The sequence below is a fragment of the Gopherus flavomarginatus genome, chromosome 9 (genome assembly GCF_025201925.1).
Source record: "Gopherus flavomarginatus isolate rGopFla2 chromosome 9, rGopFla2.mat.asm, whole genome shotgun sequence".
In the NCBI taxonomy this organism is placed as follows: Eukaryota; Metazoa; Chordata; order Testudines; family Testudinidae; genus Gopherus; species Gopherus flavomarginatus.
Genome location: NC_066625.1, coordinates 18,232,888 through 18,258,302, shown reverse-complemented (window position 1 = coordinate 18,258,302; position 25,415 = coordinate 18,232,888). Strand labels below are relative to the sequence as shown.

The 25,415-nt window shown below is 39.6% G+C and overlaps 1 protein-coding gene across 4 annotated transcripts in view; it reads right to left on the bottom strand.

Annotated features, from left to right (window-relative positions):
• Positions 1-25,415, bottom strand: part of SMG1 (SMG1 nonsense mediated mRNA decay associated PI3K related kinase) — a 115,500-nt gene that overhangs the window by 34,965 nt on the left and 55,120 nt on the right. For all 4 annotated transcript variants that reach the window (XM_050967672.1, XM_050967673.1, XM_050967674.1 and 1 more), the window contains 12 exons: positions 15,336-15,535; positions 14,813-15,009; positions 13,114-13,278; positions 12,043-12,197; positions 9,229-9,374; positions 8,274-8,475; positions 4,885-4,994; positions 4,323-4,470; positions 3,688-3,847; positions 3,078-3,198; positions 1,027-1,275; positions 301-585 (listed from right to left, as the gene is read on the bottom strand). In XM_050967672.1, the coding sequence (XP_050823629.1) occupies positions 301-585; positions 1,027-1,275; positions 3,078-3,198; positions 3,688-3,847; positions 4,323-4,470; positions 4,885-4,994; positions 8,274-8,475; positions 9,229-9,374; positions 12,043-12,197; positions 13,114-13,278; positions 14,813-15,009; positions 15,336-15,535 (2,138 nt within the window). The remainder of the gene's footprint in view (positions 1-300; positions 586-1,026; positions 1,276-3,077; positions 3,199-3,687; positions 3,848-4,322; positions 4,471-4,884; positions 4,995-8,273; positions 8,476-9,228; positions 9,375-12,042; positions 12,198-13,113; positions 13,279-14,812; positions 15,010-15,335; positions 15,536-25,415) is intronic.

Here is a 25,415-nt window from a genome sequence, read left to right as displayed (position 1 = left end):
TCACAGTGTGGGTGCTAGATCTTAAGTGAGAGTTTAAAGTTATCACAAAAGCATAAGCATATTGCTGCCTGTAGAGAATTCATTCCAAGTTCCTGTATTTCCCATTAGTATTTAAATTCTACAAAACACCGAAATATGAATTTTATGTAAAATCTTAAGTCTGAAAACCCTTTTTTTTTTAAATAGCAAAGCAGTTGTACCACATTAAACTTTACCAGTGCAACTGGCTCCACCCCTTCTTGGAACCATATAGTAACCATATAGTCCGGCAAAGCATAAACTAGAAGAAGGAAATTTTACCTGTAGATTCACTTTCAATCCTAGGATATTCTTCTTCTATTGTATTAACAGCTGGCAGGTCAATCAAAGTATATATGTTTTTAGACAATGTAGAAAGGCCAGTGAGATTCTGTTGCTGTCGTGCTCTGTATACTTGCTTTAGTTGTCCTGAAATCTCTTTCCATTCAGCTTGAATCCATTTAGCCAGTGTAAGAATAGACTTAGCTACTGCATATTCGGCTTTGGCAGATTTGCAGAAGGATATGGCACAAGAACTCAGCATTTCCATAGCATGTGTTGACTGACCTATATATCAAGACACACAGTACATTTTTACTAGAGATGTTAGTTTTATTCAAAGCATTTCCCTGTAATCTCAACTTCTGCAAATTTCAGATGCATCTTTAACAAATTATGAACAGAAATGAGAGAATGCCTTTTTCTATCTGCTGATGTTACTGGGGTATAATAAGAGTATATACTATAGGACCAAATATTTGTGAAAGTTAAACTTATAATATAGAAACAATTATATACTCTCAGCAATTTGTAATAAAGGGAGTTTCTCCTCCTTCAAATCTAAACAACTGAAGAGAAAAGCCATTTTAAAATACTCAAACTGAGACATTAGTTACTGGGATAAAAGCAATTTCTAGCTTTACTGAACCATTATGATTTCTTGGAAAAAACAACCTGGCAAGTACCACCATAAGCCATAGCAACTGTGTGAGGTTATCAAACACTAACCAGCTGTGTATAACAATTTTGTTTTCTCAATATCAAGTTCAGGACTCCATTTTTCATCTATTTGACCTGGTGCTGACAATTTTTTGAAGTGCTGAACTAAATCTTGAGCAGTAGTGGTTTTTCCCAGCTGAACTTCACTGCATTGAGCAAGCAATCGTGTGGCCAGGGCCACATTCCCCCGTTTTCTAGCAAATTTTGCTGCTGTTAGACCCAGTTCCATTAGATGACTTCTAACAGAGACAGTTTGTTCTGAAAAAGAAAGCAAATTTTTGTTAACAAAACCTTGTTTTAAAGCAATAATTGCATTTGGAACACACAGTAGATGATTCCTCACCATACTAGCCACATACAGAATGCAATTACCAACAGAGGAAAAAAACTGCACTCACTCTTGGTCTTTTCTTAGTCCATATAAATTCTAACATTCGCTGTATGACTGCTAGAGTTTTATCTGGAATGATTATAGAAAGATTTTGAAGCAAGGAAGATTTCCTGGGCAACAATATTAATAGCTAGCATTACAGATTTACAATTGCACATAAAAACCGCTATAATTTATTTCAAGCCTCATGTTTCCTGACATCATGGATTTCTTTAGATACTAATTTTAAGGAAATGTTCATATTAGATACTATTATATCATTAGCACATAAAGCTATTTTCCGAGGTGCTGTCGTTCTTACTGTGATAAATTTGTTATTCTTTATCCTCTGTATGGAAATGTAAAAAGTAAAGGAAACAATGGATATCCTTGCCTAGCTCCCCCGTGTAATTCAAACAGGGGAGTTTTAACTCTAAAAGGGACAGCTGCCAGTATAAAATGCAGTTATCCATTTAAGGAATTGGGGGTCAATGTCAATACGATAGGACCAGATAGACAGAAAGTGCCACTCTATTCTATCAAAAGTTTTCTCTGTATCAAATTCTAACAAAAAGAAATGGACCTCTTTTGGATTTGGCACTATGTTGTAAACCTGTGAAAACTTCCTAAATAAGTATTGTAAAAAACTGGTATGCTGAGTTAGTCTGTATACTACTTGCTTTCTCTTCAAAGAGATGAGAGCTGCTCAAATATTTCTAATTGGTTTGCCAGAATCCACATTTGTACAGAGCTTCAGATCATGCTAAACCTTCATTATTCTCCCAGGAACCCTTTTTTTTTTTTTTTCCCCTTTAAATGATCATTAAGTGGGAGTTTTCTTTTCTGAAGATAGAAGAATGACTTGAGGGTTTTTAGATTCTCGACAAAGGTCCAAATTCATTATTGTGTAATTTTACTGATACGTTTTTAAATCAGAGGACAGATAAAATCCAGAGTACTAGATGGGTGATTCACAGCAAAAACAAAAAAAAAATATCACTGACAACTAGTGAAGAGTCTATTAGGTCAAGTGATATATGAGATAGCTTTGGAGCAGAAGGCTGTGGGCTCTCACTCTTCTAATATGCATGCAATTTTACAGATGGCGGATGTCAGAGGCCACAAAACTAATTACGTAAGCAAAGCAATATTTTTGCAATTTGTTCACTTTTTTCCATTTTAAGAGTCTGTTAGATAATATAAAAGTAAAAAAACCTGTTTGGAGCCAGTTTTAAAAACATTAATCACTCTTCCATATTATGCTCTCGTCTCATGTAGCTAGCTTTAATTTCAGTTTGATGTTTAAAATTTGAGACTCATGGATAACCAAAAGAAGAAGAAAAGTAGGAGATTTTACCCGTACCCAGCTTCTTTGCACACCGCAAGCATACTGCATACTTGAATTACTGTAAAGGAGCTTGTTTTTGAAAACATACTAATGACAGTACAAGATATGTCTAAGAATACAATGGACGGGTTTAAAAATTTGAGGATGAATGAATTGCATTATAGCAATGTTTTCTAAATATTTTATAACATACATAAGCATTTGCTAAATAAAAGATGTTTATTTCATATTTCTGAGCAAATTATTTGAACTATGAAAATGCAGGTGCTTCTACCAAAACAAAGATCTAAGTTACTAATTCTGTATAGACACTTCAGAACGCTAAAAGTAAAATTTAGATACCTTTAAGTTTTTCCAGCAATTGATTCTGGTACGCAGTATATCTTAGGGCATGCATCCATGGTCTTACATCATGCTGTTTGCACGACCGTAAAGCATCACTAAAAAGAGGAATAAGACAATCCTGCGGAAGGCATAAAAAATGTCATGTTTGTCATGGAATAATGTAGAGCCTGTAGTTTTCAATACCTAAAGAATATTTACCTAAAGTGAAGTAAGCTGTAGTTTACTAATTTAAGTTTATATAGAAATATTTTCGGTGTTACTTTGCATTAGTTGGACTGTTTGAGAAGGAATGTTACTGCATGAGGGAAGTGTCTAAAGTAAGGTCTGAAGAGTCCTGCAGTGAAGCCCTTTTTACTGTGGGATTACAAAGGTGCAGATTGAAGTGGTGTTAAATAGTCACAATTTTACCAATAGAACAAAAAAAATTATTTTCAAGTGCAACTATGTTAGGAAATTCAACATGTTCTCAAGTTAGTTTGAATAAGAATGAGCCCATCTGTGCAACAGTGGTCGTGCAATAACAGTTCAGTAGAAAGATGTTACCTGATGCATGTATTAACAAATGACCTTATTAATATTATTTTAAAAATTTACACACAAAAAATACCTCTGATGAAAGCCTGCTTGATACTGTATTTTCCAACGCAGATGAACAATATAACTGCAGAGTGCTCAACACTGGCAATGACTGACACACAGTCAGCGTGGAAAGTCTTAAAGGTCCAACGGCTATTCGTGACGTCTGCTTCAGGTATTTTACAATATTTCTGAAATAAAGATTTAGTGTTAGAAACTAGAACAGTCCATTCCATTAGCTACTAATTGTCCTTGTCTTTTTAATTAATATATATTAATATTAACAAAAATCATCAACAGGCAGCAAAATTCAGCCTCTTCACATGGAAGAAAGGATCAAGTCTTGCATAACCTATAATTTATCATGCACAGTAGGGTCCACAGATTGTCTGTTACAAAGCATTGTTTACTGACAACAGGCCAGGTGAACAACGCATTAGATCTCTAAAATTAAAATCCCTCCTTATTCTTTCTCGTAGCAGTTTATACTCCTAATCCACGAAACACAACTTCATGTACTCTCAGAAAGGCGGCCAAACAAAAGCTTGATACTTAAATACAAGGAAGACTACAGTTACTAGAAAGTGGTATTTAACGGGTTACAACTTCTCACACACACAAGTTATACAAGGTCATTGTATTCACTCAAAGGTTTTTTAAACTTACTCAGTTATCAACTGCCACTTTTGTTCCTGTTCTGTGTGGTTTATAGCTGTTGCCAGACATACTGAACTTCTCAACAACTGTACTTCAATTGCTTTCTGAAATTCTCTTGGATCAGGACTTAGCATGTTAGGAAGCAGCTTCTTCATGTCTTCAAAGATTATACATAATTCACAAATGATTAAAAATTACCAACCATTACCATAATTCTTGCAATAAAAGTTTTGAAAGGAAGTAAGTTTGCGATAAGAATTGCAGACCAAATTATTGATAATTAATGAGAAAATTACATTTCCAAGTGCAACTTCTTTTCTCAAAAAACACACACATCCCAAAAAAACCAAACCAAACCAAACCAATAATAATAATAAAAAAATACAACCTACAATAGCATTTAGGATTACGATTGCCAATTATTTCTCAACTTGGTAAATAAAGTTACTCTGGAATCTATATCCAAAAAGTCTCCAAGTATCATTTCTATACCGATATGGTACAGTATTTTAAGCTTATAATAAGAAGTGTTTAGGAATTACTTTATTATGAATTTTGATTTTATTTTTACCTATTTTTTCTTTGGATCCTCCAGTAAGTAGGTTGATGTTTTCTCCAGGTAGCAGTTCTAGCTGCCCTGTACAGTCAGTAAGTTCTCCACATTCAAAGCTGCTTAAAGATCTGCAATTCAATTTTTATAGTTTTATTTCCATACTTCTACTTCACCTTAGTTGGTGAATACCCTACAACTTAACAGCAATGAAAAGCCAGAAGGAGCACTACTAATAAACCAATTGTCTTTTAACATGTTTCTTCCACGTAGCCTTACGATATGTCTACACTTCGAGCAGGGGGTGTGATTCCCAGCTTGAAGAGATATTCACGCTAGCTCTGACGGGCTATATTCTATTGTTAACATGCTGGCTCACAGCAGCACAAGCATGAGGAAGGGCAAGCCACCCAGAATGTGTGTCAGAAACATTAGACAGGCAATCAGGGCAGCTAGCCCACTTGCGCTACTGCAACTACATTCCATTTTTAGCATGCTTGCTCAGTCGAAGCTACTGTAGGTCTCCTCCAGCTGTGCATTATGCCATCAGCTTCAAGTGCAGACATACCTTTATTCAAAGCCCTGAGGATTTTACACAGCACTTTAGAAGGTGGAATTCAGAGCACATTCACATAACTTTAAAACAAAGTTTTCCATCTTAATATACAATCATAATTTGTAAAATGAAGGTAACGTAGCAGAAAACACTTAATTCAATTGCTGACAGTCATGACAATATAAAAGCTATCAGACTATCAAAATTAAAGAACAAACATTTCAAAGTTTCATATTTATAGAAAATCATCAATTAGTCCACACACCTAGTGCTCTTCCACTAGGTGTAGGGATGAAGGAAGAAAAAGAATAAGTACTGGCAAATTAAAATACAATCCTTTCAGGGGAATAAAATTAAAAAGAGCTTTCCTTTATGTCCAAGGGCTGGGGAAATCCTGGTTCCATCCAGGTCAATGAGAGTTTTACCATTGACTTGTATAGGGCCAATAAAGAGGCCCCGACATTTTTTGAAATTGAACTGCTTGGTGCACATGGCAAGAAACACAGGGCTTGTCTACACAAGAACACACAGAAAAAATAATCCAAACTAAATTTTAAAGGGGATTAGTTAAACTGCATTAAACCCCTACATGAACCTTCTTATTCAGAATTAAAGTGAATTAAGGCCACTTTAATTCTCAACAATAGCATCCACAAAGGTGTTTAAACTTGATTTAACTAATCCACTTTAAATTTACACCTTCAGTTAATTTTCTTGAGTGTTCTTCCAGAGACAAGCTCCTAGAGCAATGGCTCTCAGCCTATTTACCATTATGGGCCACAATGTGTTACATGGGCCACATCCAATACTACCTGTATATGGCCCTGAGGATGTCACATGGGTTGCAGCTGTGTCTTGATTGGGCTGCAAGTGGCCCATGAGCCACAGGTTGAGAACCACTGCCCTAGAGTCTTGTGTAGGGCCTAGTTTACACAGGAGTACGCTGATAGTCTGCAACAGCCAAAATCTAACTCCTCACCCAACCCTTCTACCCTGTTGACAGCATATCAGTTGAACATTTCAGGAGATTAGACTCTTCTAGAACAGTATCAGTCAGCCAATTGAGATAAGACATTGAAGACTGAGCCAACAAGCCCCTTAACAGAGAATGTTATGATTCAGATGTTCAAGTGTTCTGTTACCATCTGCCGGCAGAAAGGAAATATGAAGTGTCTGGACAGACAAAGAAGAAAAAAATCCATGTTCACTATGAAAATGTTTATATTCACATTACTACTACAGAGTTTCTCCCTTTTGCTTGATTCTGCAGTGAAATCATAATCTTAAATGGATATAGAGCAACCCTAAAAAGCTTTTTAGAGGGTATACGAATTTGCTGCCTAAAAACTTGGAAAAATATGTAGATTTGACAGACTATCTGGATAAAACTATACCTGCCCCACACAACTCAAAATGATCAAATCTCTGTACCTGCAAATAAACTATTTGTGGATGCCTAACATTGAAAATCTCTGCCTGTACAGACAAATGTATCTAAAAAGGATAAGGATATGAAGTATTCATAACTATTTCTAAACAAAATAATTTCAGATACATTGTAAAGACTTGCCCACATTATGGATTAACTACATGGCAACTTTTAAAAACAAGCCATTTGGGTTATGTTTATATGAGGAAGGCCACCAGTTTCACGAACACAAAAAAAAGCACACTATCCTTAGAAACTAAAGCTTCTTGACAGACTTTATTTAAACTTTTCCCCCAATAATTTACTTTTAGGCCAAGTCTGCATGTGAGAAACTTCAGACAAAAGATTTTTTTTTAATAAAGTTTATTGGAGAAGTACAGACTTGAAAAAATAGATCTTCAAATGGAATGGCTACAGAAGTCTTATCTATTGCATTTCCAACTTTATTTTAAACTAGAGCAGTGGTTTTGGACCCTTGGTCCACAGGTCACATCTAAGGTGTTTGCAAAAGACTGTCATTACCATAGAACAGTGGTTTTCAGCCTGTGGTCCCTGGGGATCCACAGACTATGTGCAAGATTTCTAAAGGGGTGTGCACTTCCATTTGAAAATTTTTAGGGGTTCACAAATGAAAAAAAGCTGAAACCCTCTTGAGTAACAAGTCAAGTGTCTGCTAAAATCCTGGGTGCACTTTTTTTATATTTAGTTCAAAAAACCTAAAGACTATCATGATTCATTAGATATATGCAGGGTTGTTGTAGCTGTGTTGGCCCTAGGACATTAGAGAGACAAGCTGGTGAGGTAGTTATCTTTTATTGCACCAACTTCTGTTGGTGAGAGAGACAAGCTTTCAGACATACACAGAGATCCTGAAGACCACCACTGTGTAAGCTTGAAAGTTTCTCTGTTGTCAACAGATCGTGATTCAATATATTACCTCACGACCCCTTATATCCTTAATGAATCATTAGATATCAAACAACATAATCTTCTTTCGTTTCTGAAGAAAGCTTTAGAGTCAAAATATTTTAATTCACAAATCTAAAGAATAAAAAGATACAAGTGAAAGACAAGATATTTTAAAAATTATTCTAATTGTGAGAATGGATGAATCCTCTTACAAATTAAAAAATAACTAAACCAAATCTATTATCTTCTGCCTCCAAATAAACAATTCAGGAGGTCTTTCCTAATCTTAAGAATCATGAAAGCCCCAATGGTGTATCTAGGATGATGTCAATTCACTAATCTGTTATAGCTACTATACGTCAAGGAAGTTTTCCTACTAAATCATTATAGATTTTGCATCACAAAAGAAAGATCTTGGAAACCACATGGCATGGATATGATGAGACTAAGAGAAGCTTTCATGTAACAGTTTACTGCTTTCAGAGATATTATTGAATAAATTAAGGAGAACCTTACTTTATGTAGTTAAAGTCTGCTTTTAAATTGACTGAGGTATTACTTGTGCTTTTTTTCAAGTCATGGACAGCATTCTGCCATTCTTGTACAGCAGCCCAATCAGCAATTGCAATGTAACATTCACATGCTTTGTTACCCAAGTAATTTATAACTTCAGGTGAAGAATCACTTGGTTTAGTCAGAACAGTTTTTCTAGCTTCACCTGTGAAAAATTAAGAAAATCAATATTTAAGAAAAATAAGTCTTACTACTTGACAAAGCATTTGGAAATTATGTTTAAGACAAAAAGTTTAATCTGTTTTAGATAAAATTACACTATATTTACAGTACCTAACTTCTCATCTGTAGCATATTTTATTACCTGTAAAACTGAAATACTTATGCAAGAGGCTTTGGAAGAATTTAGTTAACATTTATAAAGAAACTGGAAGATAGAAAATAATCTGATCAGTATAGAAGAACTAAACTAATATGTGCACCTGATAATACACACACAAAAAAGTGTACAAAATACCCTTCCCACTTCTCAAGATTTTAATAGAGAGCTGTAGCAAGGTCTCATTTAAGGCTTCTTTTTATACTATAGTACATTCATGAAGTATACAAATAACTGGAAATAACGACATATTATTTAAGTCTAAATAATTAGAGCTAAACTGCTTAAAATACAAATTATATTTTACTGTGTGTTACCCTTACTTTTATCCATCTCTTCACTCTGCCTCAAACCTGCAAACATCTATGCATGTGCTTATCTTTTCATACCTGAGTAGCCTCAATATCTTCAACTGGATTTTTCAGTTAAACTTATAGGTAAGTGTTTACCATGTAAGTTACTAAGGTAATTTAACAAAGCTTTACTGTTGACTATATAACCTGTAAACCGCAACAATGTATGTATATATTCAGTACATGGAGTTTCTGGCCATTTTAAAAAGCCATTAATAATACTTACCATTCAAAGAATGCTTTGGGCTGGCATTATTGCCACTACTTGAATTGGCCAACTTCAGGACAGATTTATCAAAACCAGCTATGGAGCAATCCACTCCTGTCATGGAACTCAAGTGCTCCTGGTATTCAACAGTTGCTTTTTCAAACCTTAAATATTAATATTTAATGTTTAGTCAACACTTCATAGCAATGATTTTCTACTTTTTGTATACAGAGTTTGTATTAAAATTTCCTATACAAGAGAATGAATGATCCCTGCAACGCCACAAGAATGAAACAAAGGAGGACTACAGAGGATTTCTCCCTATGGTAAAAGGTGGAAAACAGAAGTGGTGGTTGGGGGAAGCTACTGAAGGTGGTGATATAGTTACTGATCTCTTTTATACTTGGAACTTACTTTATCCTTCAATCTAAAACATCAAACTGTGATCTTTAAAAAATAAGGTTGAATAAGATGGAAAACAATTTAAGGTTGTCAGTTGATAAGAGATAATTTCACATATATGAAACTATGTATCAGCTTTTTGTGCCAACTTCAAATTACTATAAACTGAAGCAAAAATTTACTTGCTGGCACTGTTCTAGAAGAGTAGGTTTAATATGATTTTTCACGTGAGAAGCCTGCCAGAAACTCCCCATCCCTCACAGGAGACAGAAGCAACAACACAGTAGGGTGAGGACGAGCAGAGCTCTCTCAGCTATGTTGGTTTGGGGAGACAGAATGGAAGCCATGGTTAGTAGAATGAGCTTCACAGCCTGTAGGCCCTAGTGATGTCAGCAGCTGGCATTTTACAATTTGAATTCTAGACTTGCTTTTTTTGTTGACTGTTTGCTCCCCCTAACTTCATTCTCACCGCTACATTGCCTGTGTCGCTCTTCCTGCACTCCTGCCTCTCAATGACCTTCCCGAACCCTTGTTCCTCACGTCTCCCTTGCTCCCCTGCTACTGTCCCCATAACATTTTTTAAAAGAACTAAGGAAAACCATGGAACAAACAGGACACATGCTAAATGCTATGGTCTCTTTGTTTGTTTGTGTACCTCTCTCCCAGCCTGATAACTTTTTTTGTTTGTTTGCTTTTTTACACTCTAAAGCTCTTGCAACAAGGCTCTCTCTCTCTCTCTCTGTGTGTGTGTGTTCGGAAAGCATTTAGCATACTAGGAGTACTTCCACAGATGAAAGATGACTAGACTAACAGCTTTGCTATATTCACATAGGTTTGCTACTTATGACTAACAGAGAGGCAAATACTGGATTCTTTCTTTCTCTGCTTAGAAGAACCACAAGCAGGAGACAGGGAGCTGTAATCTGACAAGGTTACCTAACTGAGGCTGGTATGGTAGGAGTGCTTATCAGACACTGCTGGTCTTGTGGAGGGAGCTGAAGCTGTTTGAAGGAGAAGAGCCATGAAGTTCCCATTTCTCTCACTCAGTAGAGCAGAAGAGAAGAGATCACCACCATTGTGACCTGCAGGACTGATTTGCATCCACTCTGCCACTGACTCTTCATGCCTCTGACCAGATCCTATTTAAGGTATGTCGACACTTAAGGCAACATGTCTATGGGCCCTGACTGGTGGAAGAGGAAGGAAGTGGTAAAATGTTGGAGGGTGAGAGACAACGAAGCTAGTCCTGCAAGAAGATGCTTCGACACAGGCCAAACCAAGCAGTTAAGGAGGGGCAGAGGGGAAGGAAGCACCTGTGACGGAGGTAAGAAGAGATTAGGAGTGCTGTTTCCTTCAGTATGCCAGCAGGATGAGATGTATATATGGACACAGAATGTGTGTATGTATGTATGTTTTTCCCTCAGGTGAATTTTAGTCTAACATGTAAGACAAAAGTACCTTGGTATGGGTGGAAAGGGTGCTTTTCCCTACATGTTCAAAAATCAGAAGACTGCCCACATTAAAACTATACAACAAAGTATCTCTTCTATAAATTATTAGCTCTGTGGGTTGGCAGTAGTGCTATGTATATAACCCATGAGGATCTTTAAAAAAAACAAAAAACAAACTGTTTTATTTTAGTTCACTGCACACACCTAACACAGCACAAATCCCAAATTTAGAAGTCTTTGCCCTAAATTAAAACACAACCAAACAAAACTAGTTACTTCTCAACATCCCGAAGAGCATATAATGATGGCTAGTTTAAGTAGCTCATCATCATGATAGAGAGGCTCGGAGTACTACCGGAAAACAAATGTTAAACCAACATTTCCCTTTTCGCTGCTAACCTTCCTTTCAGAAAGCAGCTTTGATCCATGAAGCAACTTATATTAATTGAGATAAAAATATTGGCACTTCATGTATTTAGAAAATAAGCTCACATTTAGACTAGTTCTCAGGGCCGCCACGGGGGGGGAGGGGCAGCAAGTGGGGCAATTTGCCCCAGGCCCGCAGGGGCCCCCACGAGTTTTTTGGGGCCCCTGGAACAGGGTCCTTCACTCACTCCAGGGGCCCCAGAAAACTCTCACGGGGCCCAGGCCCCCGGAGCTTCTTCCGCTCTGGGTCTTCGGTGGCAATTCAGTGGCAGGGAGTCCTTCTGCTCCAGGACCCACCACCAAAGTGCCCTGAAAACCCGCGGCGGGGGGTCCTTCCGCCCCAGGACCCGCTGCCGAAGAGCTGGGTCTTCGGCGGTAATTTGGCGGCGGGGGCCTCCTGCTGTGGGTCTTTGGGCACTTCGGCGACAGGTCCCAGAGTGGAAGGACCCCCTGCCGCCGAATTACCACCAAAGCGGGGGCCCCTCAAGGACCCCAGGCCCCCTGAATCCTCTGGGTGGCCCTGCCAGATCTCCAGTCATTTGTGCCAACTTACCGTCCTTCTGCTTGCTGAGCTACAGAATTAATCCAACACAGACTCTTCCCAGCTACAGCAGACGACCAGACAGCTATTCCTTGTATAGCTTCAGGGCAATGAAGCTCACATAGTGCTTCCACCAATGTCATAATTGTCACTTCTAATTCACTTCCCTAGAAATGAAGTTTAAGCTTAATTTAACAGATCTTGTTTGAAGAGAAAAGCTACGTACATTGTTAAATGTTTTAAATATGTAACGCAATATTTCATGTTTATATTTAATCAAGTATTCTCAATGGTCACAGTTACCCCACTCCCTCAAAAAGAGTAGAGCAAAGAATCTTTGAAAACCAGACACCGTACACTACCCTCTGAAAAACACATCCAGCTCATGGCCTACACTTATGTAAAGACATTACCTGTTCACAAATCCCCAGAAATTCATCAGTAGACAAATTACTATGTAGGTATAAATCTAGAAAGGCTTCTCTGCTAAAAAAACACACATTTTAAGAAGGTCAAATAACGTTATTGAACAAGTCATCAGTACCCTTCACCTTTTATACAAAGTGTACTAAACAGAGTGGTTTTTTCAACTCGTGCCAACATTTTGTAGAAAGATCCTCTCCTGAACCACATCCTCTTCCAGTCCTCATCCCAGACCTTGGTCAGAAAAGGGTTGCTTTTCACGATACCAGGAAGGGCTCCACAGACAAAGTTTGAAAAATACTGATCTAGTGGAAGTTTTTGATACTTTTACAAGTTTTAAACAGGGTCCTTACTTAAACAGCGGGAATTATATAGTTCAAAATATGAGCTAGCTGTTTACTTTTAAATCTTTGACTAAATGTGTAACACACAGAATTTCCGAATTTTAATTATTTTGCTAGAAAAAACTCCACCCCTGCAAAAATAGATAACTAAAAGTTCAAAACTGCTGCTCTAGAATACAGTTTTAACAGGCCTATTGGTTTAATTACCTAATCCATTGGTTTATCTTATTCTATGATTCTATGATCTTTTAGTTTACATACAATACAATGGAAATCTTTTTTTCTACAGCCTACTAAATTTTGAAAAACACAGTACCTGAGAGATATTATTGGTCTTCATTTCTGTGAGTAAATCAAAACCATGTCTGACTGTCACAGCAGGTTGACCAGCCAACAATCCAACCCGCATGATAGAAAGTCTAATCCGAGTTAGCCAATCTTGGCAGGTCTGGCGGTTAGTATAAAAGAATGTCCTGATAACCTTTACAATAGAAAGAAGAAGAAGAAAAAAAAAGAAAAAAATCCTGAGTTTTATAAAACAATACTTTTTATTTTTGTATAAATTAAAATAGAGGTATTATAATATTTAATAACATGTAGAACAACATAATCTTTAATCAGGAAAGGTTTCTCTCTCTAATTAAATTTTCAAGTGTTGTAATTTAACTACAGAATGATTAAAATGTAACAACATCCCCGTGGGAAGATTTCTGTCAGCAAGTCCAATACAAGAAGTTAGATTTAAATGTGTTTTAATTTGTCCTTTCAAATTCTCTTTCCCCATACCTAAGAAGCCCTACTTACATACAATGGATGATTTCTTAGAAATATTTTTGCTTTATTCAACCCTCTGTCAATACCTGCCTCTTGGAGGACCACATTTCCATATGAAAGAGGCCAGAAGTTGGGGGAAAAGAAGGGATGAAAAGAGAGAAATTCTGCCTCATCAGTGACTTGTTGCTTCTTGCCAATCTGGGAGAAAAGAATTCAGCTTGATCCTTAAAATTTGATCCCCTGCACAGCAGCAAACTACACTAATTCTAGACTACTTCCAAATTCAGTTTGACCTGACACTGGGAAATTAAAACAGATATTATAATTATAGAGATTCTAAGGCAAACACACATAAGTGGTGCAATATCTTTCTACCAAATATTATAATCAATCAGATTTGGATGGATTTGTTCTCAATAAACAGAAATGGTTTATTTGGAACCCTTCCTATTATGTATCTGGACAGGCAAAATAGCAAACAAATAATTCTTGCAAAAACTCATTGCAATTACGACATGATTTACAATGTTAACAGCTTGTCCATTTTACAGATTGTTTAAGCTGAAATGGGAAAATAGCCAAGTGGTCTTTTCAACTTTTTAAAGCTATTTGTTTCTATGATGGCCAAATACTTCATAGATTCAACTGTAAATACATCAGTTTTTATTTCATATCCAACAAATGGCACCTTGAATGTTGATAACAGCTTAACAGAGCAGTGGCTGCTGTACCTTTAATTCACATTCAGTAGTTATTAATTTTACCATCTGCAACCTGTTTGATATTGTGTTGCTGTGTAAACAGTTACTCAAGAAAATGATGTTCCCTTTTCAGTAGTTTAATAGTAAATAACATTAAATCAAGTAAGGCAAAACAAATTAAAGGAATATATCATGTTTGTTTTAAAAGAAATTAAGACAAACAAGGTTAAAATGAAAATCAGAACATAGACCGAAAATGTTTGGAAACAAAGTTGTCTGCAGCTGATCTTTTTCAAAAACAATCTAAGTTATGCCAAGAGGGAGAACAGCTAGGCAATCCTGAGCTTTTTTATTTTTTAAAGTGGAAAAATTGTCGGCTTATAACCAGGGTAGTATATCAGACATTTCTATAGAAAAGTTATTAAAAGGAATCACTGAGAAGTGGCATATGATTCTTGATAAACATCAAGTGACATACAGTGAAATATTCCCACCTTTGTGGGACAGTTTGCAGTACTGTCAGCATTGAAAGACACAAACCTTGGGTGGAGAAGTGAGTGCATTAGCACATCCTTCATAAGCATTGTACATCAATTTTTCCAGATTCTCCAAGTACTGTAGAAGGAGAACAAGTCTAAGCTGATTACTGCTGTGTCCTTCATCATTGTCTGCTGTAGTCCACTGGCTAACATCTTGATCAGGGTTTAACGTGTGGGCTGCAAGACTTCTAATGATACCTATAAACATTTGGTCAGAACATTTCAACACACTGGTTATCAAATAATCAGGTATTTATATCTTTATATAATATAAAAATATCTGTGAAAATTGAGTCTAAAATCATTAACATGTACTTCAACAAATTAAAAAACCTATATAAAGCACCTCCAAAATTATTATATAACTCTTCATTTTTTGACATTTAAGAAATGTCTAAAAAAGTAGCAAATTGTTGAAAGAGAATATGAATTTTTTTCGTATCTTGAACATAATTTAAGAAAACAGCTCACTGCTTTATTGCTTAAACCAAATATACCTTTAAAAGATCCATTCTTTACATTACCTTCAATTGTCTGGAACGTATCTTGGGCTCTACCTAGAGGGGTTCTCAACTTAGAAAGGACTGTAAACTGAGCTGCTTCCCAAACAGCCCACTGCCAAAGTACAGCATCTGTCTTCAACAGATTGCGAGGAATGGTTGATTGGTCACGTTTATCTAATCTCTGGCAGCTGTAGAACAATCTTTCTAACCAATTGTCCTTCCTGAAAAAAAAGTTAAGACAAATAGACAAATACAGCAATTCATATCCACATACATAGCTGTAAATGTATTTTAGCTTGTAGCTGATTACTCTTGTAATCAAACCTCTAATGGATCTATGTTTCCTATGGTCATGCACACGTGTATACACACATAGGATTACTCTGTAGGAACAAGTACAGAGCTCACGAACATTGCAAAAAAATAACTTAAAGGCAGAAGAAATGAAGATAAAGGGTTTGCTAGCCAAAAGTAAAGAAAACACAGCGCAGAAGACAAACTTGAAAAAGAGGCATATACTTTTGGTTAAAAATGAAAATGAGCAAAGAGAAATAAGACAATTAAAATTCAGAAAGATAAAAATAGATGTGAATAGAAATTAATGAAGATGGTGAGGATTTAGCAGCATAAAATATTGCATCCCAAAAACTGGATAGTTTCAGCTGGTGCCAAAAACTTGAAAAAGGATTTCAGACATTCTCTTCCAGGTGTACAAAATGACGGAGAAGGCCCACAAGTTAGAAAGACCGCAGTGAAGCCAACTGAAAGTAGTACAACTCAATATCTGTTCCAACACTGTCTCCTTTTCTAACATGCATCACCACCACCAAAACATGCCTCATTGTCAGTTTGCATTGAGTCTGCAGTCTCAGAATGCAGATGGTAGCAGTATAACTTCTCAGTGTACCATGCATCAAATACATGAGAAGGAGATAGGCATCCTACAGAAATAGTATAAAGACATCTGTATTGACTACCTACACCTTGAGCTCATTTGGCGGGGGGGGGGAGAGGCATGTATAACTATATGGAACATATGGTTCCAGGCAAGAAGGCTGATCGCATCTGGAGTATCTGAGGAAGCAGTGTGCTATACACCAGTCAACATTAATTTGTAGCATCTTTTGTGCACAATGGGACTAGCAGTATAGAGGAACTGGCTGCATCAAGCTAAGGAAATCCACTATGATGATGATGTGATTAAGACAAGAAAAAGAACTAACCCGATCCCCTCAGTTCCTTCACATTAAAAAAAGTACAAACTCCAAATGCAAAGGCCATGAAGGACAGGTCGTGGAATACACATTTGTATCACATCTGGAACTCTTTACTTCAAGTAGATGCAGCCACGTAGTCCATATGGGTGACTTGCAAGCAGTACTCGCAGGACATGGGGCTCAGAGTCTGCTTAAAAGAGGCAGCATGTCTACCTTCCCAAAGTTTGCATCTGATCAGGATACAGCTGTAATGACATAGCACATAGCAAAAAGTATGCACTGCAGACCAAGTGGCCACCCTGCAAATGTCCAATATAGAAATGTCTCATAGAAATGCTGTTGATGTTGCCTGGACTTTCTTGGAATGCACTCATACCTCTTGAGGAGGTGTAGCATGGGCTACTTCATATGCTGTCACAATAAATGATGTTATCCATCTGGAGATTGTCTGTGAATAGACCACTTGACCCTTCATTCGGTCTGCATATGAAACAGACGAAGTGAGGAATGAAAAGGTTTAGTTCTAATCACATAATAAGCTAGACATCACCTGACATTCAAGGTATGAAGACGCTGTTCCTTTGGAGTTGAATGCAGCTTAAGAAAAAACATTGGTAAACATGTAACACTGTTTAAGTGACTCTGGGAAACCACCTTTGCTTTGGGTGCGGCCTCAGGGTTACTTTGTCTTTTGAAAATTGCATGTGGGGAGGCTCCGTCATCAAAGCCTGCAACTTGCACACTCTCCTTACAAATGTTATCGCCACAAGAAAGGCTGTTTTCTGACATAGAAGGTGGAAAGAAGTAGTTGCTAGAGACATAAATAGAGGTCCCATGAGAGCCACTAAAACAGTATTGAGATCCCACAAAGGAACTGGCTCTTTAACTGGTGGGTGGAGAGGAGTGTCTCCTCCTTTCAAGGATCTCACTGCCATAAAGTTTGAAAAACACCAATTTCCCCTGGCTAGGTGGATGAAATGCCAAAACTGCAACCAGATGGACTCTCAATGAATTAAGCAGAAGACCAGAACACTGAAGGTATAACAGGTACTCCAAGATGTCCTGGACACAAGCCAGCTTTGATTAAACTCCCTGGGCTAACAACCATACTGAGAAGCTGTTCCACTTTGCCAAAAAGGCTGCCCTGATGGAGGGCTTCCTACTGTTAAGACCTACCAGACTGCCTTTAAACATTGTTCCTATTCCTCATCTAATCATACAGTACTCATGCTGTGAGATGCAGGAGCTGAGTACTGGATGCAAAACTGGACCGTGATGCTGAGTCAGGCGGTTAGGATGATGAGGAAAAGATATGGGAGGGCAAATATGTAATGTGAAGAGGTCAGAGAACTGACATTGTCTTGGCCATGCTTGATGAGTAAGAATGTGCTTGGCACAATCCAATTTCAGCATACAGGAGTGCTGATTATCAGCCCAGCAGCCCAGATTGAGGTGCCCTTGGAAGCAGAGCTGCTGGCATTTCTTGTTGTCTCTCATGGCAAACCAGCTGACCATCGGGATGCTGCAAATTGCAGAGATGGACTGCACAGTGCTGGGCTTCAGAGACCACCCGTGCATCAGGGAGAAAGCCCTGCCAAGGTGATCTGCCAGACGACTATGAATACCAGGCAAGTGACTGGCTACAGGGGCAATGTTTTCCCAGTGCAAAACTGCCAGATCCTGATTGCCTGCTGATAAAGCACATTGTAGTGTGCCTACTTGGCTCTTCACATAGTACAAATCAGTGGTGTTGTCAGTGAGTATGACAACCGCTGAGCCCCTGATGTGATCTCGAAAAGTATGACAGGCATTGTAAATGGCATGAAGCTCCAGCACCTTGATATGCAAAGAAGTTTCTCATTCTGATTGCATGCCTTGAACTTTCACCAAGTCCAGATGTGCTCCCCAATCTATAAAGAAAGCATTGATGACTTATAGTACTGATCAGTGGGGGCCAAAAGAAAGTAACATCCTGGCACACATTGCCCTGAATTGGTGGGAGAAGTCAGACCACTACGTCCAAGGGGTTGCGACTCAGATGACGGACCAACTTCAGCCACATCTGAAGAGGACATAGGCACAGCTTGATATATTGAACTACCTGCATGCATGCGGCCATATGGCCTAGGAACCTCAGGCATACGTGGGCTGTTGTTGAGTCTAAGCTCCAGACATTCGCCTGGAATCATTGAGTCAGTAAAAACACTCTTAAGCTTGGAGAGTCTATCAGGCCTCAATGATCTCAATTCTTTGAGTTGGAACCAACATTGTCTTCCCGCTGTTTAGGATGAGACCTAGACAAATCAAATAGGTGCAGTGTGAAGTGAACGTGAATGAGGACCTTCTCTCTGGACTTGCCCTTCAGCAACCAATCATCAGATGTAGGAAAATATGAATTCCCATATTCCTGAAGTACGCTGTTATCAGAGTCATACACTTGATATGAACCCAGGAAGTCGAAGACAGATCGAAAGATAGCACAGTGTACTGCTAGTTGTAGCCAGCCATGACAAATCTGAGATACCTCCTGTGGCTCAGGAGTTCTGCTATATGGAAATAAGCATCCTGCATGTCCAGGGCAGCAAACCAATTGCTCTGATTCAAGGCAGGGACAATAGTTCTAGAGTGGCCATATGGAATCTTACGTATCTGATATATTTGAGACCGTGGATGTTGAGGATATGTTGTCTCCTTCCCTTGGCCCTGGGGATCAGGAAATACCAGGAGTAGAACCTCTTTCCCCAATGCTGCAGGGGGACCTCCTCTATGACCCCCAAAGCCAGTAAAAACTTAACCTGCTCAAGAAGCAGTGTCTTGTGAGGGGTCCCTGAAAAGGGATGGGGTAGAGGTGGGGAGGATGGATGGAGAGGAACAGTCTGGCATATCCCAATCTGACTGCGTTTAGGATCCAGTTGTCCACTGTAATTGACAAGTGCGCCAGCTTGTCCCTGAGCTGGGGGCATGGAAAAGGAGAGGTTACACACGTCAAAATGGGTACCTGCTAGATGCCAGGGGGGCAAATGGGTGGCAGGGGCTGGTTAAACCCAGAACCAGAGGACCTCCTCCTTTGTAATCGCTGGCTCTTTCTGGAGTAATCCCACTGCTACACAGGATGGGACAATTATTCAAAAAAAAACCACTGCAAGTGGTATAACTGCTGCAGCTGCTGACCACTATAGTGGTGCCTCTTCATAGCTAGAGTATATACTCCCAAAGCACATAAAATAGCTCAGGAGTCTTTTAAAAAAGCGCAAAGTTTTGTCGGTCTTTTCTGAAAACAAAGCCCAGCCATCAAATATAAACCTTCAATGGTCTGCTGCACATCAGGCGCAAAACCTGAGTTCTGTCATCACCAGGCTCTCCTCATGGGTACAGACAATGCCATAATTCTGGCTGAGGCACCCGCCATGTCCAGAGCTGCCTGCAACAAAATTTTGGCCAACTGGCCTTCTACAATGAATACCTTAAACTCTTCCCTGGAGGTTTCCGGCAATTGGTCCATGAACTTAGATATGGCTGCCCAATTAACAGTCATATTTAGAGAGCAACACCCGCTGGCTGACAGTCTCATCTGCAGGCAGCGGCACAGACAGCTGCAGAGGCACAGGAGCCAGAGAACAGAGCTGTGAACAGGGGAGTTTGAGTGGGAGTTCTGTTGGAGGAGAAGGCATTTGTAGAGGCTGGTAGGGGCAGTGTGCTGGGAGAGAAGCTGAGCCCTGATGCCAGAGGAAATAAAATGACGGCCAACACTCCTCCTAGAAAAGTCATTGTCATCTCCCCAAGCCCTGGAATGGGCCCAACTCATTTTTAGGACCTCTTTCTCACTGTTCCAAAGATGGTGAACGAGCTCTTTTTCTCTTGGGGGGAAGCACCAGAGCCCGAGCGCAGGGAGACATCATTTGCTGGATCCAAAGGTGACTGCTGAGGAGCTGAGCGCCTCAAGGCTTGCAGATGGTGCACTTCTCTTTAATCTGACCCTCACTGAGACACAATAAGCTGTTGGGGATAGCCCCTCTACATGATGGACATTGCTTGAACCCTGGTGAGGGTATCACAGGGCAGCTAACTACTCTACTAACACTAAACTAACACTTAAACTTAACCTAGGGTACTAATATTACAATACAAAAGTTCTCAGAAAACTAGGAGTGAAAGTGTGACTGCTTAATGACTACAAGCTGCATGGAATCTTTTTTAAAACATGAGAGGTTCTCTTTAGATTTTTACCCCAAATTTTAAAAAAATTGTAAGAGGACCAAAAAAATGCCACCATGGCTAAACAGCAGAGTAAAACAGAGTCAAAAAGGCATCTTTAGAAAACTGGAAGCCAAATTCTACTAAGGAAAATATAGAAAGGAGCATAAACTCTGGCAAGTCAAATGTAAAAGTATAATTAGGTAGGTGAAAAAAGAATTTGAAGAGCAACTAGCACACAACAACAAAAATGTAAGTACAATAGAAGCAGACAGCCTTCCAATCTATCAGTGGGGCCACTGGACAAATCAAGATGCTAAAGGAGTACTCAGGGAAGACAAGTGAGCTGCAGAGAAGCTAAATGAATTTTTTGCATTGCTCTTCACTGCAGAGGATGAGAGGGAGATTCCCATAGCTAAACCATTTTTAAGTACCAAATCTGAGGAACTCTCTCAGACTGAGGTGTCAGTAGAGGATGTTTAGGAACAAACTGATAAATTCAACAGTAAAGGTTACCAGGACCAGATGGTATTCATCCAAGAGTTCTGAAGGAACTTGTACATGAAGTTGCAGAATAACTAAATGTATGTAACCTATCACTTATAATCAGGCTTTGTTCAGATGACTGGAGTATAACTAATTTGACACTAATTTAAAAAAAAAAAAAAAAAGGCTCCAGAGATGATCCTGACAATTACAGACTGATATGCCTAACTTCAGTACCAGGAAAATTGGTTGAAACTACAGTAAAGAACAGAATGATCAGACACAGACAAACATGATTTGTTGGGGGAAGAGTCAATTAGCTTTTGTAAAGGGAAATGATGCCTCACCAGTCTATTAGAATTCTTTGATGGGGTCAAAAAACATGTGGACAAGGGTGATCCAGTGGATACAATGTACTTGGACTTTCAGAAAACCTTCGACAAGGTTCATCACCAAATGCTCTTAAGCGAATTAAGCAGTGATGGGATAAGAGGGAAGTTTTTTTCATGCATCAGTAACTGGTTAAAGGGGACGGAATAAATGGTTTGTTTTCAGATTGGATAGAGGTAAATAGTGGGGTCCCCAAAGGATCTGTACCGGGACCAGTGCTGTTCAACATATTTATAAATGATCCAAAAAAGGGGGTAAGCAGTGAAGTGGCAAAGTTTGCTGATGGTAGAAAATTACTCAACATAATTACGTCCAAAGAAGACAGCAAAGAGTTACAAAGGGATATCACAAAACTGGGTGACTGAGCAACAAAAGGGAAGATGAAATTCAGTGTTGATAAACGCAAAGTAATGCATATTGAAAAAAAAATAATCTCAACTATACATACAAAATGACAGGGTCTAAATTAGCTACTGCCACTCAAGAAAGATCTTGGAGTAATTGTGGATAGTTCTCTAAAAACATTCACTTAATATGCAGCAGCAGTCAAAAAACCTAACAAAGTTAGGAACCATTAGAAAAGGAATAAATAAGACAACAGAAAATATACCTTCACTATAGAAACTGACAAACTAGAACCATGCTATAGAAACTCTCCCACCTTGAATATTGTGTGCAGTTCTGGTCACTCATCTCAAAAAAAATATATTAGAAATGGAAAAAGTATAGAGAAGGGTAGGGCCAGCTTTAGGCTGATTCGCTCGATTCCCGGGAATCGGGCCCCGCGCCTTAGGTGCCTTTTTAATTTATTTTTTTTACTCTTACTCCAGCTGCAGTCTGCTCTGGGGTCTTCTGTGGCCCCGATCTTCTTACCAAAGTGCTGGCAGAAGTGCAGCTGCCCCACAGCCCCGCGGCCCCGGCTGGAGCTCCAGCCGGAGCGCGGCAAGCCCCGCGGCCCCGCTCCCCCGGCTGGAGCTCTGGCTGGAGTGCAGCAAGCCCCGTGCCCCTGGCTGGAGCTCCAGGCCCTTTAAATAGCCCCCAGAGTCCTGGGGTAGCGGGGAGTCCGGGGACTACTTGAAGGGCCAAGGTTCCAGCTGCCTCTGCCACCCCAGTCCTTTAAATAGCCGATGGAACCCCGACGCACCCATGCATTCCCCAGGGCTCCTGTAGCTATTTAAAAGGTCTGGGGCGGGGTAGCAGCAGGGGAGCCCTGGGCCCTTTAAATAGCCCCCAGAGCCCTAGGATTGCCGGGGGCTTGGGGGCTATTTAAAGGGCCAGGGCTCCAGCTGCCTCTACTGCACCCCCTGCCCTGCCCGCACTAGCCCTGCCTCCCCCACCTGCAGCCAGCTCTGCACCCCCTGCCAAACCTCCTGCCCTGTCTCCAGCCAACCCCTGCCACACCCCCCTGCAGCTCTGCCCAAAGCCAGCCAGCCCCCCCCCACACACACACACCCCTGCCCTGCCCACCCTGCCCTGTCTCCAGCCAACCCCTGGCACTGATGCCAACCAGTCCCACACTCCTCTGTCTCCAGCGCTGCCAACCTGTGCTGCACCCCACTGCGGTCCTGCCTGAAGCCAGCCCTCCCCACACTCCCCTGTCTCCAGCCAGCCCCGCACCCCTTGCCCTGCCTGCAGCCAGATCCTACCTCCAGTCAGCACCTGCCCTGCCTCAAACCAGCCCCATGTTCACTGCTGCCCTGCATTTCCCAGGGCAGTAACCTGCACATCTGCTTCAATGAGAGGGGCAGGGAGCAGCTGGGACCCACACATGTGCACTCCCCCAGGGAGTGGCGGGGACCCAAACATGTGAAACGGCAGTCATTAATAACCAATCAACAGCATATATGATGCAATGTACATAATATATAATATTATTTATATAGTTATGGAAAGTAAATAATACATGGAAGAAATGAAAGGCTTTTTTTTTTAAGTCATCCCTGTCAGGGCCCCACCGAAAGGGTTCGAATTGGGACCCGCACTTCCTACAGACGGCCCTGGAGAAGGGCAACAAGGGTATGGAACAGCTTCCATATGAGGAGATATTAAAAGACTGGGATTGTTCATCTTGGAAAAGAGATGACTAAGGCAGGATACGACAAAGATCTGTAAAATCATGACTGGTGTGAAGAAAGTGAATAAGGAAGTGTTATTTACCCCTTCACATAACACATGAACCAGAGTCACCCAATGAAATTAATAGGCAGCAGGTTTAAAACAAAAAAGTACTTCATCATACAATGCATAATCAACCTGTGGAATTTATTGCCAGAGGATGCCATGAAGGTGAAAACTATAACTGGGTTCAAAAAATAATTAGCTTAGTTCTTGGAGGATAGGTCTATAGATGGCTATTAGCCAAGATGGTCAGGGATGCAACCTTATGCTCTCAGTGTCCTTAAACCTCTGACTGCCAGATGCTGGGACTGGACAACAGAATGGATCACTTAATAAATTGCCCTGTTCTGTTCATTCCCTCTGAAGCATCTGGCATTGACTATTGTTGGAAGACAGGATACTGGGCTAGGTGGACCATTGATCTGACTCAGTATGGCTGTTCTTGTGAGGTGAAGATATCACACGGAGCTCCAACTCTATCCACGGGCAGTGCAAAGGAACCGAGGTGGTGAGGGCAGCACCACCTTTATGTGGCCAGGGGAAGAGCTATGGCTGCAGGGAGTAAGTGCTGTCCCTATAGGTACTATGAGGCAAAGATCTCCGGCTCACCAGTATGGGGGGTGTGCACACCCACATGGAATACATGGCTACATCTACTTCAAAGAAGAAAATTATTTTCTTTAATTCAATGGAAAAGTGATTGAGGATTAATAATATCTTAAAAGGTCAGGATATATAAAGCAATTTTCCCACAGCGACTGCATTCCTGCAATAATTTATTATTTGTATTGCAGTAACATCTCAGTTTGTAACTAATCCCCCTTTGTTATATACAGTATTGTAGGTTTTGCTGTGTGTGATGTGAGGTGCATTCATTTCAATGTCTACACAATCATATAAATCACATTTGTGAAACTTCACACAAACATACTGGTATTTGCATTTAACTGAAAAAAAAGTACATGCAACTCACAAGGCTAAATTGTTATAATTTGGTGGCTACTTCAATCACACCCCTATGCGATTTCTAAACTAAATTTCTTCACACATATCTAAAGGCTCAAGCATGAGAAGTTTCATTTTTAAAAATAACCCTCCAAGTTAGCCAAGCGTAAACCTACGTGCTTGGGTGGAGCAACACCAACTACAATGGATGTCTGCTCACATGCAGTTCTTTATAGAACTGGGGCCTAAGGCTGAAGATACCTTCCCATAAGCACTTCCTAGCCTGATAATTCAAACAGCTCAATGGAATTTTACCAAATTTTCAAAAATAAGTTTAGCCTTTGGGCTGAGAAAAAGAACGAGAAGTTAGAGCACAAAGTACACACACAGTTACAAATATCTGAAAAAGACAGTCATGTAATTGAAATGCTTGTTCAACTACAATGCCATTAGCACAACTCTATACACAGTTCTCACTAACTCAAAGGTTGAGAGGGTGAACAAAAAGAAGGTTTTTTTAGTTGTTGAACAGGAGTTTTTGAAAGGTGGAAGCAGCCTTCTACCACCAAAAGTGACTTTCCATAACTCTTAAGAACAAGAGGCCCAAGTTCTAAAATGAATCCAATTCTTCCAAGGTGCATTGAAAAGAGCTGCTAAAGCTATTTGGTCTTACATATTTAATAAAAGCAGAGTCTCACATTCCATCACAGGTAATATCTATATTATGAAGCAAAACCATTTGTAATTAGTT